This window comes from Filicampus tigris, chromosome 5 (assembly GCF_054856515.1).
Source record: "Filicampus tigris isolate MCC_2025a chromosome 5, RoL_Ftig_1.0, whole genome shotgun sequence".
Classification (NCBI taxonomy): domain Eukaryota; kingdom Metazoa; phylum Chordata; class Actinopteri; order Syngnathiformes; family Syngnathidae; genus Filicampus; species Filicampus tigris.
In genome coordinates this window covers 11,484,850-11,504,559 of record NC_141221.1, presented here as the reverse complement: position 1 = coordinate 11,504,559, position 19,710 = coordinate 11,484,850, and the positions used below count along the sequence as shown (strand labels likewise).

The 19,710-nt window shown below is 42.2% G+C and overlaps 4 protein-coding genes across 8 annotated transcripts in view; 2 read left to right on the top strand and 2 right to left on the bottom strand.

Annotated features, from left to right (window-relative positions):
* The first annotated feature begins 470 nt into the window (after positions 1-470).
* Positions 471-5,627, top strand: lysmd3 (LysM, putative peptidoglycan-binding, domain containing 3). 2 transcript variants are annotated; one of them, XM_086031316.1, is made up of 3 exons: positions 471-571; positions 1,250-1,521; positions 3,185-5,627. In XM_086031316.1, exons 2-3 carry the CDS (start codon positions 1,255-1,257, stop codon positions 3,872-3,874), a joined length of 957 nt encoding a protein of 318 aa, XP_085887442.1. In that variant the 5' UTR covers positions 471-571; positions 1,250-1,254; the 3' UTR covers positions 3,875-5,627. The 2 variants fall into 2 exon arrangements, with proteins under 2 accessions (XP_085887442.1, XP_085887443.1); XM_086031317.1 differs by having other exon boundaries at positions 517-636.
* On the bottom strand, positions 5,203-8,659 carry polr3g (polymerase (RNA) III (DNA directed) polypeptide G). Its single transcript, XM_086031320.1, has 8 exons — positions 8,292-8,659; positions 8,032-8,163; positions 7,045-7,174; positions 6,607-6,672; positions 6,476-6,529; positions 6,118-6,182; positions 5,914-6,030; positions 5,203-5,837 (listed from the first exon to the last, which is right to left on the bottom strand). The coding sequence occupies exons 2-8, from the start codon at positions 8,140-8,142 to the stop codon at positions 5,748-5,750; spliced, it is 633 nt and encodes a 210-aa protein (XP_085887446.1). The 5' UTR covers positions 8,143-8,163; positions 8,292-8,659; the 3' UTR covers positions 5,203-5,747.
* Positions 8,527-13,270, top strand: mblac2 (metallo-beta-lactamase domain containing 2). The gene is made up of 3 exons (XM_086031319.1): positions 8,527-9,146; positions 11,103-11,317; positions 12,670-13,270. Exons 1-3 carry the CDS (start codon positions 8,705-8,707, stop codon positions 12,841-12,843), a joined length of 831 nt encoding a protein of 276 aa, XP_085887445.1. The 5' UTR covers positions 8,527-8,704; the 3' UTR covers positions 12,844-13,270.
* Positions 13,271-13,784: 514 nt separating this feature from the next.
* rtkna (rhotekin a) overlaps positions 13,785-19,710 on the bottom strand; it is a 68,952-nt gene continuing 63,026 nt past the window's right edge. For all 4 annotated transcript variants that reach the window (XM_086031310.1, XM_086031311.1, XM_086031312.1 and 1 more), the window contains 3 exons: positions 19,190-19,355; positions 18,908-19,012; positions 13,785-17,457 (listed from right to left, as the gene is read on the bottom strand). In XM_086031310.1, the coding sequence (XP_085887436.1) occupies positions 16,787-17,457; positions 18,908-19,012; positions 19,190-19,355 (942 nt within the window). In that variant the 3' untranslated portion in view covers positions 13,785-16,786. The remainder of the gene's footprint in view (positions 17,458-18,907; positions 19,013-19,189; positions 19,356-19,710) is intronic.

Here is a 19,710-nt window from a genome sequence, read left to right as displayed (position 1 = left end):
AAAGGTACCCCAAAAAGTTGAGATTTTCAATTGAATCTGATATTCATTGTATTGAATAGATGTTATACTGTTTGAAATACTTGTATAAATATAATTTAACAAGCAGATCTGTCAACCTGCAGATAATTATATTTTTGTTCTGACAGGGCGGACAATGGGTACAATGTTTTGTCTTATGTTTGCATTTAATGTGCAAATAGTGGACTTTTATTTAGGAACACAATTCTGTTAGCAAACTGAAAAAAAAATCAAATGAATGAAAGGTTTTCATGTCAATTGATATTTCACTATGACAGAGTGGACATGACGATTTGAAAAAAAATAGTGTGAGCTCGGCCATCGGTTCTAAAAATGTTTACACCTAGCAGGGGCGTTTCCAGAAAATTAGTCGCGTAGTCAACATTTAACAATCCGAAATCCCGCCTTGACTTTGTCTTTTCGCCCCATCTCGCGATAACTTGGGTACCTCTGAGGTAGTTGACGTCATGACGTCATGTTGTGTTGACGTGGCCGTGAGCGGCGGTAGCAGCTCAACAGTAGCTAGTATGTGTCGAAGCTGTGCAAGGGGAAGGTGAGTCTGAGGATTACCTCCCGTAATCATGGATTTAACTGACTGATTGCTGATCACGTATTCTGGTAAAGGTAGTTGTTTATATCCCTCTGTATGCGTTACTGTAATCTGGATCGCTGATCGGTAACCTAGTAGCCTTACGGTATAGTAGACGCTTGTTAGCGTTAGCCTAAGATGTGCAGATGGTGTTTTAGTTTGCTTATTTCTTTTAATAGGGGATCTTAAAGATATGTTTGCACTTTTATCACGAGACTAACATTCCAATTGATGTACGTTGCCTCATGCAAGCGATACATGTTTCGGTTGCACACCTAGAGTGATTAGCTTTGGACCTGTTTTTATTTGTTCACAACCTGTGTGTCAATTGAAAGCCACGATTTGTCTTTTTGTCAAATCCCTCATTGTTCGACCAAAATGTAACACAGTGTAATTAAACATCCATATAGACACCCTGAGACTGATGATCGATGTATTACGTAAGCAGAAAGGCCCTTGAGATTGTACTGCCTTGTTATAATATTTTACTTTGATGTTTGACGTTAAGTCTAGTTGACCAAAACATCATACATACACAAATGGACATTATATAATTTCATGTTATGTAATGTAATGTGGCTAATGCTTTGTGGCAGTACCGAGTTGTTAACTATTAATTTGTGTTTCCTTTCCCCAATGCAGTGAAAATGACTAGTCGAGGCCAGCACTATGGCTTCCAGTCGGCCACCGTGGTTCAACCCTCCAAAGGAGGTCATGCCTACCTGTTTGGGACCACCGGTTCCGAGAATGAACAGTCCGAGGAGGATGGGGAGAGCTACGAGCTGCGTCCGCGTGGCAAGGAGAGGATTCGGAGGAGCGCCTCCAAAGAGAGGATGGATGACATTGTCTACTTGACCAGAGACATCCAGGAGGGGGACACCCTAAACAGTATTGCTTTGCAGTACCATTGCTCAGTAAGTTTGCGCTCACCCTTGAAAATGAGCCTGCTTTACTATCCAGTGCACACTTTTTCTTTGATTTTGCACTGAGCCTACTCTGCTCCGGGCCAAAGCACATCCAGGGAAACCCACAAGGTCAAACACCATCTATTGGTTCAAATTAGCAGAAAAAAAGGGAGCATTTTTAACTGCCATAAAATCAACCATTGTAATATTGAATCATTTCACAATGAAACACTCAGTTTTTTTTTCTATGCATCTTATCCTGTTCAGGGTAGCGGGTGAGCATGAGTACATTTCCACAGTTTGCTGTGCTAAATTTCCATACGTAAGATGAATGCAATGCTGAAGTATTGTTTGCTGTCAAATAGGAAAAAATAAGCCTTTATTTGAGCTGCAGTGGAGTGTTACTGTTTCTGGATAAATATTGAAAGTGGGTAATCAAGCAATCATCAAATAATGCAAAAATGTCTCTAATTTGATTATTGAACATATAAACAAGTAACAGAAAACAGTGTAATGAAAGTTAAAGAGAAAGCACGTCATTGAGCAGTTTACATTTTCAAAAGGGAGTAGCAAGAAGTAAAAAAAAAAAACAACGTATCTATGCTTCGCCCTTGTTCTTTGTATATTTTGACTTATTTCATATTAATACAATAAGTTATTCATCCAGTATATTCCAACGAAAAAAAAAAATAACTCAACATATATACAACAGCACACAAACATGTGCATGTATTTTCCAGCAGCATATGTACATGCAATACATACTGTATGCAAATTTGCCAGCACATTTAGAAATCATTTTAACCAAATACTCTCTAACACAATTCTAATTAATAGATCCTAAGAGTTTGGACATTTCTGCAGGATTACTGCTTTAACCTGATTCATTGTTGTGTACTTTGCTTTTGAACCCCTTTTTGAACACAGCAAGTGATTCACACGTTTTTGGGTCATTTTTTTTGTACACATTCTTTTAATGCAAATTTAAGTAGTTCAGTTAATGTGACTGAGCAGCAGAATGAGGTTCTACCATTGATTTAGTTTTTTGCTTTTGTTTATTGGGCAAGCTGTCAATCTTCCAAGTCATTATAAACAATAACATACCAATTGGTCAATGCTGGCTGTGGTCAATTATTGTCCTTTGTTAGTACTATGATGCAATGTGTGTTTTAGTGAGCTGACGAGCTATCACGATCCCACCTGAAGAACCTATACTGTAACTATATTGGTTCTCGGAGGAACTGGGCTATAATGACTTAGTGGTTGAACAGTACACTTCAAGTTGACATCATCCAACTAGTCTGAGCCAGTTGAAGGGTGTGTAAACTCGATACGCTTGCCACACAACCACATACCTGCTGGACGTTTGTCAAGTCAACAGGCATCTGTTTATTACCTGTATTTATTCGTGGTTGTTTGACATTGCAGTCAAACATGACTGATTTATTCGCCTCAGGCTAGACTCGTTTCCACTTTTTACTGAACTGCACCAGAGTTTATTTAGAACCACAGCAAGGGCACCTAGAAGAAATCAGCCGACAACCAAGATTTAGCCACCCAGACTGTTTGTATACACCACCGCTATTTGTATACGAGCATGTAAAAGGTACATTTTCCGTAATATGTCCACTTTAACAAAGCAGATATCAATGGAGCTTGTCTGTGTTTTTAGGTGGCCGATTTAAAGCGCTCAAACAACCTCCTGACAGAGCAGGACTTGTTCGCCCTGCGCTCCGTGAAGATCCCCGTCAAGCGCTTCAGCATGCTGACTGAAACTCACAACACTGGATCCCTCAAACCGGCCTCACCCGCCGAATCACGACGCCCGGCCCAGATCCCGGCCGGCACCGCCTTCCCGATAGAGTCCTCCACGGACTCGTCGTCTTCCACGGACAGCGTGGAAGGGTTCCTCATGGAGAAGGACAAGGACATCGAGCAACTGGTCAAATCCACGGGGCCATCCAGGAGCAGCCTCAACGAGGTGGTGTCCTCTTTGACACTCCAGCAGAAGCAGCCCTCGCTGGGACAAGTGGAGTTCAAACCAGCGGCCAAAAAGGACCCTTATTACGGAGCGGACTGGGGTATGAGGTGGTGGACGGCGGTGGTTATCATGCTGGTGGTTGGCATCTTCACGCCTGTGTTCTACCTATTGTACTACGAAGTTCTCATGAAGGCTGAAGTGAGCCATCACGGATCGCCCACAGATGTTCCCGGCGGCTACATGCTTCACGAACATGACCATGGCCACGTTCATGTACAAAAGAGTCACGCAGGAGCTGGACCCACGCAGCATGCTGGAGATGTGCCTCATGCAGCCCCACGAGGACTCAAAGTGGAAAGTGCACAACACGGAAAGACATGACAAAAAATTTTTTTTTTTTTTTTTTTTTTTTAAATATTGACATGGTTCATCAATGCAATCTTGAGAGGGAAAGTCACTTTACGGTCGGAACACACGTTTAAACATTTCTAGTAATTTAACCGATCTTGTCTTTTATGTTTTCTCTCATCCATGCTGCTGCCTTTATGTGAAGCAACACACATTTTGTTGTTTCAAATATGGACGACAATACATTTTCAGGACATTGATGGGTCTCTGTAGCCCAACAAAAGGTTTCATTTTGATTTTTGGTTATAAAGGAGACTCGGTTTCTCACAATTTAAAGCGGAAGTCAACCCAAACATATATTTTTTCAACAATGTTATTTGCAAGCCCATTCGTTGAAACAAGGCATTCTGATAAATATTGCATTTGTGGAATAAGAGTTAATCCACCTGTTTTTATCCATCTCTGCGGTGGCCATTTTGTCACTTCTGTCGACTGGAAATGACATCACAACTGGGCCGTGATTGGTCGTTACCTCAGCCCTGAGCAGTTGTGATGTCATTTTCAGTTGACAGAAGTGACAAAATGGCCACCCCAATAGGGTTAAAATGTGTGGATTTTGCTGCTTAACTCATATTCCACGAACGCAATAATCAAAATGCTGTGTTTCATCTAGCGGGCCTGCTGGGAATATATTCTTGAAAAAAATATGTTTAGGTTGATTTCCACTTTAAAACAGACAGTTTCCAGGTGTCTTAATGTATTTGACAAGCTTTTGTCAAAACACCCCAAGGCTCAAGAACACACACCCTAGTACTGGCTTTGCTGAAAGTAGCCTCTTTCTAGGTCCTGTCTCATGCAAGTGATCAACTGCTTAAACAGCTGAGCCAATGGCAAGTCCTGCTTTTGTTACCATGATGGTCAGGGGTGGAGCCTGAGCCTTGCGACTAGCTTGGCTTTTATGTGTGGGACAGACAGATGCCAGAGTGTAACAAAAAAGGGAGCGCTTGTCAAGACAATAAAAGTGTTTTCACTCATAGAGGCAGATGTTCATATTGTGTGATTGTGGCACATGGACAACACCAAACACACCATTGTTTCCAACTTCACCATGCAATCAAGTATGTGCCGATTACCAGAAGCTAACGCTTTTAGCTAATGCTAATCTCTGCGTACAATGAAACTCAATGCAGCTCTGCATACCTTTTGGATTTGACATGATAGCAGGGGGTGTGGTAGTGCCTCTGCATGATCGTTTTTCAGACAAGCTGGATCTTTGTCCAGTCATGGCTGGCGTCATCGGTGTGGTGGCGGATATTATGTAAATTACAGTACATAACAGCTCCAAAGATCCAGCCAATAAATTCAATGTTCTCTAATGTTTTCCTTTAAAGACATTTTATTGTATTTTGTTCCATGCTGCATAACACATTTGTTGATGAAAATGATTGTTCACGTCATATTAAAAATGGATTTAATTAATATATTTCATGACTATTGCGCCATTGTAAACTAATAGTATTGAAATATCTTTATGGACATCTTCACCTTTTGATAGCCTGGAGAGTACTGCATTTAAAAAAAGCTAAGTGGAAAAAAAGCTGAGTTGCACAGAATTCCCACAATATGAGGAAATTGTTTTGGGTTTTTTTGCGAAAGCCCTTTTTTCTTCACCACTTGTGTAAATTTTGGAAAAGCATTCTCTGTTTGACAGTATGTGCCTTTCAACCTGTGTAATTGTGCTTATAGGCTGGAGAATAAATAAATCTTTTCAAATATTGCCAGCATATATACACTTTGGCATTTCTTATTCACACAGCTCTTTAAAGTATATTTGACAGTATTGTAAACAGAAGTATATCTCTACTCTGGATCCATAATGCATAGTAACAAGTTGAGCCTGTCAGAGTCAGTATGTTGCTTCGCCATCCATATTGTCATCGCTGCCTGCAGCAAAGTCTTCACCGTTGTCAAAGTAGCTCTCAATGTAGTCATTGTCCTACAAAAGAATACAATCGCCATTTACTATATTCTGACCAGATGGAATTTTGGTGTAACATTTGGAAATAACTTACCTCAACTTCTTCTTCTTCATATTCCTCCGCTTCAATCTCCTCCTCATCTTCTTCATTTTCTTTATTCTTGGGTTTCTCCTCATCTGATTTGTCACCGTCATCTTTCTTTTCCAGCTCCTGATGTGTGGACAAGAACAGTCAACATATGCAGAACACCAAGCAACTCGTCATCCTTCCAAAAACAAAATGCACAAGACTGCTCACATTCAATTTGGTCAACACCGCTTCTGCTTCTTTGCTGGATATCTTTACTTTTTTCCGCTTTGGACCTGTTGGATTTAGCCAGGCAACATTCTTATTAAAATCCCGGCCAAGTTTTAAATTATTACATTTTATTTGTTGAATGGGTATCATTTAGCTGGAATTAACCAAGCGGAAAAAGACAAATGTTAAAATAACACATTCACACTGTATTTAAATATAGCAATAAAAAAACAAATGTATGATTCAATTACAATTGAATTACGATCATTTCCAGCCAAAAGCTATCCAATCAACAAATTCACTTAATTCTAAATAGTAATATTTATTTATACTGTATTTATAGTTAAAAATACAGTACCTTTCACCTTGGTTTTCTTCTGTGGCATCAGCTCCTTTGGGAAGACATTCCAATCTTAAAATATAAAACATGCAGATTATTAATATCAAATGTATTACTTTGCAATAGGATGTTTAAAAAAAAAAACATACCTGGTGTCCATTCATCATCATGTATCTGTTTCTGCTTCAAGTATCTCTCTGTATATTTCTCCACATCTGTTTGGAGTAAACATGCTCAGTTCTTTCAGCCGAAAGTAAAGCTATTCAGATATACAAACCCGTACTATGGGCTACAAACTGGACGAGCATAGGTCTACTTATAGAGAACACATGTAAAATGAACACCTCAGGATATTTTAAAATCATGTGTTGAAATCAACTCATCATATTGTCCAAGCAGCAATACTAGAGTCTACGGATTCAGTCTGCCGCAGCTCAAACTTAAAATTCATCCATGATTCTACCACTCTCTTCCCCTCCACAAGGCTTATTAAATGACTTGCTAAGTGCAGCATTGTCTATCTCTGCGGCAGCCAATTTTCCTAGAAGGATCCTCTCTGTCCGATGTCAGGTTTCAAAAGCACTCACCTGCCTTACTGGACTGAAACTTGATGTTGTGAGGCATCCGCTGCATGGTTCCCCTCATTTCCTGTTTGAGAGCCAGCATATAGTCCTCATCCTCGCCGACCTTCAGGGGGACTGGCTTGAAGTCCGTCGGCTATAAAGAGAAATATCAAGAGGATGTATTTTGGGGGGGGGGTGTATTATGTTAAAGCCAGCAGTACATACAGTGGAACCCCGGAGATTTGGGTCGAATAAACTCCTAATTCTAATTCATCTTAGTGAGCATCGAAAAGATGAACTCAACATATGCAATTAGCGATTTCGTTTGGATTTTTGTGATGGCAAAGAGGAAATACAGGCCGTCGACTGGGGAGAGAGGCTCGCCTCCCAAGCAATTATCATTCATCCTGCATGTTCACCATTGTTAAAGTTTATTAACAGCGTGAAAAGCAGCTGTCAAACACAAGGGCTATGCGCCATTATAAGACGCAATTATATTGCTCGATGTCAAGGTGCTAGGTCGCGGGGTTATGTACGAATGTCACACTACGTGGAAGATATCTATCCATCCATTCTCGACCGCTTATCCAGGGTCGGGTTGCCGGGGCAGCAGCTTTAGCCCGACTTCCCTCCCCCCAGCCACTTCTTCCAACTCGTCGGGGGGGATCGCAAGGTGTTCCCAGGCCAGCCGGGTAGACATAGTAGTCTCTTCTCACCAGGGAGGCGTCCCGGAGGCATCCAAAGCAGAAGCCTGAGCCACCTCATCCGGTTTCTATCAAAGTGGAGGGGCAGCGGCTCGGCTCTGTGTCCCTCCCAGTTGACCAAGCTTCTCAACCTCTCTCTAAAGGACACCCTGCAGAGGAGCCATTTCAGCCGCGTGTATCTCGTTCTGTTGGGCACGAGCCACAGCTCGTGATCATAGGTCAGGGGAGGAAGGTAGATTGACTGATAAATCGAGAGACAACATGACAGACCGATACAGGGTCCTTGTGTGTCATGTTGGATACTTACTGGAAAGAGTGGACAGGGCGCCACCCTGGCTTCTGGCATGCTGCCCCTGCCAATGCCCAGTGCGTCAATGTTGAAGGTGAACGCAGCCACCCCACGCCCCTTCCCCGCCATGGTTGCAAACCACCTCAACACCTGCAAGACACACGCAAGCACATGCACACGTGCACAAACACACGAATATGACGTCATTTTGGCGACCTGGTCACACGCTCATGCTCTTCCAACACAGAATAGTACTGTGGGAAAAATGTCATACTTACTAAAGTGGGCTTTAAGTGTTGTCAGGATAACCCAGAAGTATATGGCCTCTAATTTAAATACTTAGCTTCTCATACGCGTACACATTACGTTTGTCATTAAATTGACAAGTGCAAGCTTTGCTATCACACTAGCCACTGTCAGCATGTGGTTTACTGGCTTTATAATTCTCCGCCCATTACGTGACGCAACGTTAATTTTCAGCCAATAGTCGCCGGCGTGAGGATTTTTTTTCTCTTCCGCACCTTAGTCCAATCACAGCGTTCTTCTCCGCTACGGGTGTGTCAGCGGCTGTGGCTTTACCCTCAATGAAAACATATCCGCTCTCCCCTGAAGCTAACAGCGCCACGGCAACCAAATCAACCTGACAGCTCGGTTAGCGCCTCATCCAAGCGTGAAACGTGCATGAATTGGAATGTCCGCGGCCGACTGGTACGCTCACAAGTCGCTCGGCGACGGACTCTACTGGATCCAGGAACGGTTCTACCAGTCGCAGAACCGGGCTAACATATGGCTGCTGCGCGGCTCCCACCAGGACGTGGTGATCGACACGGGACTCGGTTTGAGGAGCCTTCCGGACTACATCGATGCCATGGGGCTGCTTGGCAAGGACCCACAGCGCAAGAACCCGCTGCTGGCCATCGCCACCCACGCCCACTTCGACCACTCGGGCGGCCTGCATCAGTTCCAACAGGTGGGCGTCCACAGCGCCGAGGTGGAGGCTCTAGCCAACGGGGACAACTACGAGACGGTCACCTGGCTCAGTGACAGGGAGATAGCTGAGGCTCCCAGTCCCGGCTGGAGGGCCAGGCACTATAAAGTCAAGGCTGTGCAGCCCACGCACATCTTGCAAGAGGGTAAGAGTAGCTCGAGCAGGTGATGGGGATCTTATCTGCAACACTAGTACTCATTAGGCTGGAGCCTATCCCAGCAGTCTTTGGGCGAGGGTCGGGGTACACTTAAGTCAATCAACCATTCACCAGAACGCAGCTGTCAAACTCAAGGTCCACGAAAGCCTGCCACATTTTTTTCCTTAAGTAGTTTTATGTCATAAAAAATGCAACAATATAATGCTGTAGCTATTATGGTTCACACACAGAACATACTAAAGACAGGAAGTGAAGGGGAAAAAAATCCTTAATATAATATGTTCTATGCGGCACCACTAGTTTAAACACGGCATTCTGATTGGTATTGCGTTTGTGTAATATAAATTAAGCAGCAACATCCACCCGTTTTTATCCATCTCAAGGGGCAGCCATTTTGCCACTTGCTGTTGACTGATTATGACATCACAGTGAGTGACTAATGCTGCATTCGAGGAGGGTTGGAAGTTGCATTTTCCAACTTCGTTCACTAGAACGACTGTTTGAACTGGGAGGTCAGAGTTGCGAAGTCGGGGAAAAGGAGGACCCCGAGTTTACCGACCAACTTCAATGTGACGTTACTCAATAAGGGCGACCCCATGGAGACACAGACTGTGAATGGCAAAACGTATTTTACAGGATTATAAACATATATTTAGCTTTAGTTATTATTACATGAATTTAGTTATTCAAAATAACTTTGCATAACACAACGTGATTTTTACTGACTGCATTGAAGATATGTCATTATCTCCCTGCATGAAGTTATTTGGTGAAATGAATGAAATGCTTTGAAGATACTATAATCCTTTAGTTATATAAATTGAGGAAATTATGAAGAAGGTTCGCTATAGGTCAAATTGTGTTGTGACCAGAACAACAAAGAATTGATCTAAATCAAACATCTTTGTTGTTTACATTCGCCTCGAACACTTTGAGGTCAGAAGTGCGACGATCCGAGTGGGATAAATCCGACTTCCCACCTTCCTCGAATGCAGCATACGGGCCACGTACGGACTTATGGTCTAACAATTGGCTCCTTGCGGCTGAAGCCAGAGGGCAGCTCACCTGTGAGCCTTATGAAGATAAGCCACATAGAAATGGCTGGACACTCATAATACTATGCACTTCATGCCCCTCAGTGGACTTTCATATGGAAAAGCTCCCACCCTTTCTTTAAAAGCATCACGGTCGATCACAATGCTGTTAGATACTTAATAAGTGCAGTTAAGTGTGCACAAGCAAAGAAGAGTGTCTTCACTTCCTTTGGTAGAAATACAAAATAAACATCAATCATTCCTGTGATGCTTTGTGTGCAGGTGAAAATAGACCACCCGAAATGGGTCATTTATCAAGCATGGGTACCTCTTCGTTTGTGCACCTACCGTCGACGCACACACACACATGCGCACCCCCCCAACACACACAGGTTCTGCTGTGTCAGGCTGCTGCAGTGCAGCTGGACTGTTTCATTGCATCATCGCATGGTGTGTGGGCGTGTGTGTGTGTGTGTGTGTGTGTGTGTGTGTGTGTTTCACCTCCATCATGCATGACTCATACCCACACTTCCTATAAGCTAGGGATGGACACTTTTTAGGATCCATTGTTGGAAGAAAGGAATTTGGCAAAATACCTGCGCCCCAAAAAAAATTCAAGCACAAAACGCAAACTATTGAATATGAATAATAGTTCAAACTCAGCATTCATGTTTTTGGTCTTCAGTGAAAGAATTGATTGTTTAAACCAAATATTTAATACTTGCTAAACTTGTGCTTGCAAATAAATCAGTTTGTATTTAGAATTATGGAGTTGGATATGTTAGTAGTTTATAGAATAAAACAAAAAAAGTAATTTTGCTCAAACATAGCTGTAAATAACAAAACCAGAGAAACTGATCATTTTGTAGTGGCCATAATAAACATTTAATCAGCGTGGTCTCGTGTGTAGGTGACGTCATCAATCTTGGCGACAGGCAGCTGACGGTACTTCACATGCCGGGCCACTCGCGGGGCAGCATCTGCCTCCACGACGGCGACAACAAGCTGCTGTTCAGCGGCGACGTGGTGTACGACGGCGCCATGATCGACTGGCTGCCGTACAGCCACGTCAGCGACTACATCGGCAGCTGCGAGCGCCTGGTGGGCCTGGTGGACAGCGAACAGGTAACACTCGAGCCACCAGAGATACATTGGATAGGGCATCTTGCGATGCCAAATAACACCTAGAAAAAACGGAGCTCCAAGTACCACCATCACGAATAGTTTAAAAATACAGTAGACCTAAGTGTTCAGCACAAACAAAACACAGGTTTTATTACTAAAATATATTTGATACATTATTGGAATTCCCTGTAATATTTTGCAGAGGTCGAAAATGAACACTGCTTAAATATTTGAATTTTACTTAAGGACGAAGTCAACCTCAACCTTTTTTTTTTCAAGAATATGTTCTATGCAAGCCGACTAGTTGAAACAAGGCATTCTGTTAAATATTCGTTTGTGGAATAAGAGTTAATCCACCCGTTTTTAGCCATCTCTGGGGGCGGCCATTTTGCCACTTCGGTCGGCTGAAAATGACATCACAACTGCTCAGGGCTCAGGTAATGACCAATCACGGCTGACATGTTTTCTGAAGCTGAGTGTGATTGGTTGTTACCTGAGCCCTGAACAGTTGTGATGTCGTTTTCAGTCAACAGAAGTGACAAAATGGCTGCCCCCTGAGATGGCTAAAAATGAGTGGATTTTGCTGCTTAACTCATATTCCACAAACGCAATATCAATCAGATTGACGTGTTTCAACCAGTGGGCCTGCTGGGAACATATTCTTGAAAAAAATATTTTGGGGTTGATTTCCCCCTTTTAAATATTGATGCAGTTAAATGTATTACACACAAGTTAAATAAATCATTTTACAGAGATGAATGTTTAAAAACAAACTGAATGTTTGTAGTCATCAGAGCCTTGCCATTAACTTGCATGTCCAAGGATAACATACAAATAAATACACCAAATATGTTTTCAACCAATAGAAAGTGTCTTTGAAGACCCTTTAAAGCGCCATAAAAATAAAAAGCATTATTTGGGAAAACATTTCATAAAAGCAAAATTTAAAAAAAAAAGAAATGTACATTTGATATATACTATTGTTCACATATTAAGGAGTTAACTTATCCTTTGAACTGTTGCTAGCCAAAACAGCAGCATCTGCCGACATTCTTTCAGACAAAGTGTAAAAACTTACCGCAGTATTATCAAACTTCTAATTTAGCGTGGTCTTCCATTGTGGGCAGCCTGAGGCACACCTGTGCAATAATCACACCGTTAATCAGCTTCTCGATATCCCACACCTTTTCTGGGCAAAGGTGGAGTGCTCACCAACATATTTAGACAGATTTGTGAACAACATTTGCAAGAAATACGTCTTTTCAATCTATTTTTGCCAAATGTCATAGAACACGACTTTACACTGGTGTGAAAAGGAGAATCGGAAAATGCAATCATCCATGTTCGATCAGGTGGATCAAGTCCTGCCGGGGCACTACAACACCTTCGGCGCCAAACGCCTCCACCGCATCGCCAGCTCGTACATCAGCAGAGCGGGAACGTGCCCGGCCAAGCTGTCCACTTGGGCGTGGAGGACGGTGGCCGGCGTGGCGCTCAGGGCGTCCCACCCACGCGGCGCCTGCTGATTGGACGCCTGCATAGCACGCGCACATGCACAGAACAAGTCTTTAAAATAAATCAAACGTAATCGTTGCCAAACTTTCTGTATACCTGTACTATATGTTGCCACTGGATTACATGAGAATGAAGCGTACGGATTAATGTGATTCTATGATATTCTAATGATGTATTGCTTGGGGTTAAAATATATCCATCTGACGTATGGGTTTTTTTGTTTTTTTTTTATAATATATGTATGTATTGCACATGTGAAGTCACAATAGCACAAGCACTGAGGCATTGAAGCAGACTCACAACGGCCGTAGTATTTGTCTATGCATACAATTAGCATCTGCTACCTCCCACGTTTGTAACAGTGCTTTGTACTATCGGCGTACTGTATTTAAGGATGGGCTCTTTCAACACTGACAATAAAGCCTCCGTCCTACCTTCGTTTTTGAGACATGCTTTACATACTCTTCATCTTCACATAAGACGTCCCCCCCAGGGGCTTTGCTGCCAGAGAAGAATAACAAAGCAATATACTATCATTCATCTTACGGGCTTTTGCAGCTAAAAGTGTGTGATATTATTAGGGATTGGTATAATAATCTTTTAATTGGTTGTGAAGAATCCTGTCAATTGTTGAATTATGTGTCAAGTGGCAAATTGGAGTGCGATGCTTTGCTGCAATCAGCAGAGGTGCTGTTGATTCAAGCTTCACTAATTTGTGCTCTAATGACAAAGTCAGTTATAAGTTGAGGTATTATTTACCATGGCGATATTATTCTGACCAGCATATGTCCAGTATATAAATGAATTAATATTATCGTTCAGAGTTGGGTTAAACTCAACTGAGAAAAATGAATTGTAAATTTAAAATTATATACATTTCAGAAAAAAATGATTAGTATAAAGCATTGTTAGCATATCATATTCCATGCCAATAAGACAAATGAAGTACATGTTATTTTGATAAACCATTTATTATTAATAATTTTATATTCACACATTTCTCATGTTCTCCTTGGATGGTTTACATGCAGAAACACAAACGCTGCCACCACAACAAGGAACTCTTTGCAATGTTGTAACAGTCAATTCAACCCATGATCATGATAATTGTCAGTATAGCTGCAAATTACCCACAATAATGGAACACAAAGACAGAGAGCAAGGATGCTTATTTGTTAACTTATAAAAAGTACAGTAACAAATGCCACTTGCAAGCACTTGACAGTTTTATTTTCAGTAACAACAGGAAAATGGATGTCCGCCTTTGTTGCAAACCGTACTGATGAAGAATGCTGACGCTGCTGTAGGTATTGGACACGCACAGAATTTGTCAAAAAACACCGAACCTTAACGGAATTTGTTCAACAGGGTTATTAGGTTTATAGTTCTTATTAATAATGAATGGGTACATGTTCATGTTAAAATGGACAGCGAATCAGAGAATTAATTACGGCTTTTCACTCAGTTCAGATGAAAAAAGATGCAAACAAAACTGTTTAGTGGAATGAGAATGTGAACACAGCCCTATTAAAATACTCTCATTGTTTGATGTGCTAAACAAAAAAAATGTAAAAAAAAGAAAAGAAAAACAAGAATAAAGTGCACAACTGAAGTTCAAACAAAACATGCTTCAATAAAGTATTAGTTTAGGGATGGTCATACAGAACTTATGCAACCAGCCCATTTTACACACATCTAACAAATTGTGTATTTATCATGGTTTTGTTATGTACCTGAAAAAAAAAAAAGGTTTAATTAGGGGTGTGTTCATGTTCTACATTATCATGGTTGAAGCCACACAGGTTTGACAGTTTAGGAGACTGAACCCGAAATAAAAGGAGAGGGGAAAAATTGCCTACAATAATACAATCACAATATTACTTCAGCAACACATAATTTCACAAGAATAAACGTGCAATTATATGAGAATGAAGTAAAAATATGAGAATACATTTTGGGCAAAAAAGTCACGTTGCGAGAATACTTTTACAGGGTGAAGTCTGAAGTTTACTAGAATAATGTTAACATCACCAACACATCATGAAGGTCAAGTTACACATTCTGTAAGATTTACATTAACAGTCAATGTTGTCACAAAGGCAATTTGCCTCGTTAGTGAATTTTCCGTGTGGAATAAAGTAAGCTATAAATAGACATAATAAATATTTATTTTATATGATTGACACCTCTTGTTGAATCTTTTATTCATCACATTTAGTGTGGCCCTAATCTTCCTTCATACTCTTATCTTGCTATAAATAACGATCGCAGTAATGACCAATGCAGTTGAATTCAATTCAATTGAACAGCTTCATATAATCGAATCTCAATCTCAAATAGTTGAAATGTCAGCCAAATCACGCAGGATAAAAATAACAACAATAAAACGTGGTGTAGTGTAGTGGAGTCAGTGACAGCAGATCATACTTGTGTGTGAATATTCTTAAATAGTTACGGATTGCAGTACTGCCAAGAGACAGCAAGGCTTTAGAGCAGGGGTGTCCAGACTTTTTCTTCAAACGGCCGCATGCAGAAACCACAGCATTTTGATATCCTTCACCGTCAGTTTATTTAACATGCCAAATCTAATCCATCAGTGATGAGTAAAGCAATTATAAATTGCTTTTATATATTACTGCACTGTATACACATTGCGATTGCAAGAGATATCTGTGGTAAGATGACCTTCACATAGGGCAGATAGTGAAGAAAACAATCAGCATTCACGCTATTTGCTGCTGTTGCTTGAATTATCTTGATTCATTGCGGTGTTATGAATAAATATTTTGTGGATAGCTTAGTGATGTGATTGGTGGAAAACAAGGAATGAGATGTACAAATTTCTTCTTCTTCTCATGCTCTGCCACCAAGTCTGGTTAAAAAAAAAAAAAAAAAGTACAATGGTGCCCTGAGATAAGAGTTTAATTCATTCAAGTTTGAAGCTTAAAGCACTTTATTTCATTTTGTCTTTACTCAATTAAATTAATGGAAAGGCCATAATTCCATTCCAGCCTCCCCAAAAAAGCCAACATTTTTTTTTGCAATGTGTTCTTTTAATAAGAAAAAAAAAAATCAATCTATCATAGCGTACTTGATAACAGCATACAACGTAAAACAGATTTTGCCACATTTTTTTGCTTCAATGTAGTGTGCTGCTCCTTCTGGCTTATGCATCTTGGCCACACGGGGGCAGTATAATAGAGACACACAAAGTGTTTCACCAATGACTCAGCAAGCTGCTGTAATATTGATCTTTTTTTTGCAAAGTATAACCAATATATGCCTGTGAATATTGTTTATCATCTGTTTACGTGTTTCTGCACTGTTTGTGTTTAAATATCCAATATGATGCTGCAACAGTGATGCTATTCATTAGCACGTTTTGCATTGTTTGTTAGCATTATGCAAAACGAACTTTACTAAGGCAAAGCTGTGTGGCTGCTTTAAATAGATGTGTAGTTAATGTAATTTACCTTTGGTTTGACAGTAAATTTCAAGTGGGAGTGGCAATAAACAACTTGAAGTATCTTTTTTGAATATTTCACCATTGCCGCCAAATATTGTTAATATCTCAAAACGACAATAAATCACTTGTATCTCAAGGCACCACTGCTGCATGATGCAGTCGAATGATAATTTTAACATTTGTCATGGGCCACAAGTGGCCCCCAGACCGTAGTTTGGACACCACTGCTTGAAAAGGATTCCATCACATGCTCACTCGTAATGACCACTTAGAGACACCTTTGTTCGAAAAACACTTGATTTAGTCCCAACAAACCTGCAAGTGAACAGAGATGACAATGAAGCCAGGATGGAGAAATTAGTCAAAAGTAGCTTCCAGTTTGAAATGGTGAAAAGGTCAGCAGATGCTCCCGAGCAGCATGACCCCAAATCTCTCGCAGCTCCCCTTGATTCTCACCAGTCTTGTGGAATCGTCTCCTTGGCTTAAGCTCACACTTGACTTTGTAGCCAGTTGCGGGGGTCCAGTCTGGCCCTGAGGTTCCTGAGGCTGCGTCTGGCCGGCGAGGGCCGCGAGAAGGCGGCGCACTCGGACGACTCCGGGCTGTGTCCGCCCTCGCTGTTGCTGGAGCTGCTGCTTGAGGTGGAGCTGGAGCAGGAAAGCGCGGTCTGCGTGCTGCGCTGGGACAGCGGCGAGCGGGACGAAGAGGGAGGCCGGCAGGGGCAGTGGAAGGCGCCACCTCCTGCGTATCCCCTCCCCCGCAGCGTGCTGAGCTTGGCGTCCAGCGAGAGCGTGCGCGGTCTCGGGCGGGACGGGGACGACAGGGAGAAGCCGGGCGACGGGTCGGGCCAGCCGTGGTGGTGCGAACAGGGGCTGGTGCTGCAGTGGCTGTCGCTGTCTGATGTCAGGCTGGCGTCCGAGGACAGGAGAGGCCGCGGGGGGCTGGCGGGGCTCCGGGAGAGGTGGTGGGGGTTGAGGGGGCCGTGGCCCGCCAGGCGAGAGGTACACGAACGGGGGGGGCCGGCGCTTCTGGGGTGGTTCTCCTCAAAGAGGGACATCCAGGTGGGAGATGTGCCCAGCTGGCTGCGCAGCTCCAGTTCCTGCATCCTCCGGGCCAACGTGTCAGACACGCTGCCGCCGAACTCGTCGGAAGACTCAATAACTGGAGAAGAGACGCAAGGACGCCATCAGTGCTGAAGTCTTTTACACCTTCTTAAAAATGTACACTTGAGGTCAAAACTATTCAAACCCTGGCAATATTTTTGAGGTAAAGTACATTTTCATGAGTTGAATCAATACGATTCAGACAGTATGCCAAAGAATCACTGACTAAGTACAGTTAAGTTGCTTTTAACTTTAGTTCCTACTAAGTAACTTGATTGGACAAGAGTCATCCCATTGTGTACCCTCTAATGCTAATGGGCGCAGCTAACGACGCAGCGCACGGTCGTCGCATTAATTGGCTTTCATTTTCACTTGGGGACTACTTTGTGTAAATTTTGCCCATCTTAGAACACACAAAAAATGACCAAATAGTGCAACGCGACTTGACGTAAAGTGGACTAGTCAATGAAATTTGCCGCTCCGACTAGTTAGCAAGTTGCGCTAACAGCTAACTCTGTGGCTACTATTTGTTGCTACTTGTGCTGGCAGAGCAAAATAACGGAAACAATAAATAAATTACAATTTCTTGTTGCTTATTGTAAACTAATAAATGGCACGTCTACAAGTGTTGTATGAAAGCAATATCCCACTGGAGGTTGTGATGTTGTACTCTATATCATTGTTATCATCAAATTAGTCGTGATGATATATGATACAACATAACTGCCCCTCATGTGCTATTTCTTGTGTTAAGATGTCACAAAGAGGCTGTCAAAACTCTGTAACAATAGTAAAGGAATTTTGGACGGACGTTGAAATGAGGAATATATATTTATGTTTTAAACTATTAATATAGGGATTATTATTATTTTTTTTTAAATTACAAGGGGTGTCAATTACTCCCTTTTTTCCGCTATTTGCGGTAGGGCTTGGTCCACTATTCATGGGGGATTACTGTATTATTCTCTATTCTGTGTGTTTTTAATCATCTCTTGGGACATGTATATGATGTAGTCAGACCTCATCTGTGTGACATAATCACACAGGCTCCTCCTACTCCTGCTACGTCACCTGTCGTTGTAATAGGATGAGAGAAGAGCACGAATCTCGGCGGACACAGCATTGTCTTGCAGCAGAAGACCCTCACTGGAGGGTGCGGCAAGGGGGGCTGCCGGCGGTATTTAGGAGCAGCCGGGAAAGGGGGGGAAGGGAGAAAGAATGTGGGCAAAACGTAAAGGATAGAGAGGATGGGAAGGTTGACCAAGGTAGATGAGTGGGTGTAGTTTGGCGGACGAAGACATGTTGGAGGGTCAAAAGAAAACGGTGAAGGAAACAAAAGAGTGAAGAGCACAAAGGGCCAATGGAGCAGAGAAAATAGGACAGAGTGAGTCACAGTCTCAAGTCTGTCTAATAATGCAGAACAGCACAGCAGAATGTTAAGTTGGAGATATCAGACACACAGCACTCCTCCATGCACACGGGCGCATGATTCTGCGCAAACATCGTACCCATTTCGTGGTAAAGGGAGCCCTGCTTCGGCGTGACGGGGGCTGGTTTCCGTGGTGACGGCTGTTCAATTTTCATCAAGTCATCACAGCACTGCTTCCACTGACCTGCGTGATGGAAATGGAGACAACATTCTTTTTTTTTTTTTTTTTTTGACAACGCAGCACGATTAGCACGTCTGCCTCTGTCAAGAGGGCCTGAGTTTTAAAAAAAAAAAGCTATTTTTCATGTATGTAACACGAAGTAATCAAAACCGTGCGATGATGAAAATGACAAGTACTTACTCATGTCGTAGAAGTGTTGCCAGAAGGCCTCCATCCACCTGTGCGTCTCCTCGCAACTGTCTGTGGTGAGCATGTGTGTGATGTCTTCTCCGCCATACTGGTTACTGATGCAAACGTTCTGAGCTTTGCCCTGAGCGTCCTTCTCCGACACGCGTATCCTCGTCTCCTGAAGGCATTGAAAAAAACAAAACACAATCGGCTTGAAATGAGTCATTAGTCTTCCTCCAAACAATTGTCCTTCCAGATGCATTTAACAAATTCGCTAGATGGCAGTGTTGCACCGCTCATTTTTTCCCCCCTTCAGCCCAAGTGACTTTGATCGATATGACTTTGCTGCGGCTCAGCTGCGTTCAAAGCATAAGAGACAAGAAGCGTCTGCATGAGTCACAATGGAAATATTGAGATGGCTGCCAGGCATCCCACATGATTAAAACATTTAGAACAGAAATACCATAACTAATGATGAGAGGGTTGGGATGCATCATTAAGATGGTCAATTATGAACAGATTGTTTCTTTAGA

Excerpts from the sequence above, each read along its gene's own strand:
- lysmd3 (XM_086031316.1), top strand. The coding sequence starts at position 1,255 with ATGACTAGTCGAGGCCAGCACTATGGCTTCCAGTCGGCCACCGTGGTT. Across the intron at positions 1,522-3,184 it reads CTTTGCAGTACCATTGCTCA|GTGGCCGATTTAAAGCGCTC; the intron begins GTAAGTTTGCGC and ends CTGTGTTTTTAG.
- polr3g (XM_086031320.1), bottom strand. The coding sequence starts at position 8,142 with ATGGCGGGGAAGGGGCGTGGGGTGGCTGCGTTCACCTTCAACATTGAC. Across the intron at positions 7,175-8,031 it reads CGCCCTGTCCACTCTTTCCA|CCGACGGACTTCAAGCCAGT; the intron begins GTAAGTATCCAA and ends TTCTCTTTATAG. Across the intron at positions 6,530-6,606 it reads TGATGATGAATGGACACCAG|ATTGGAATGTCTTCCCAAAG; the intron begins GTATGTTTTTTT and ends TTATATTTTAAG.
- mblac2 (XM_086031319.1), top strand. The coding sequence starts at position 8,705 with ATGTCCGCGGCCGACTGGTACGCTCACAAGTCGCTCGGCGACGGACTC. Across the intron at positions 9,147-11,102 it reads CACGCACATCTTGCAAGAGG|GTGACGTCATCAATCTTGGC; the intron begins GTAAGAGTAGCT and ends TCTCGTGTGTAG. Across the intron at positions 11,318-12,669 it reads GCCTGGTGGACAGCGAACAG|GTGGATCAAGTCCTGCCGGG; the intron begins GTAACACTCGAG and ends ATGTTCGATCAG.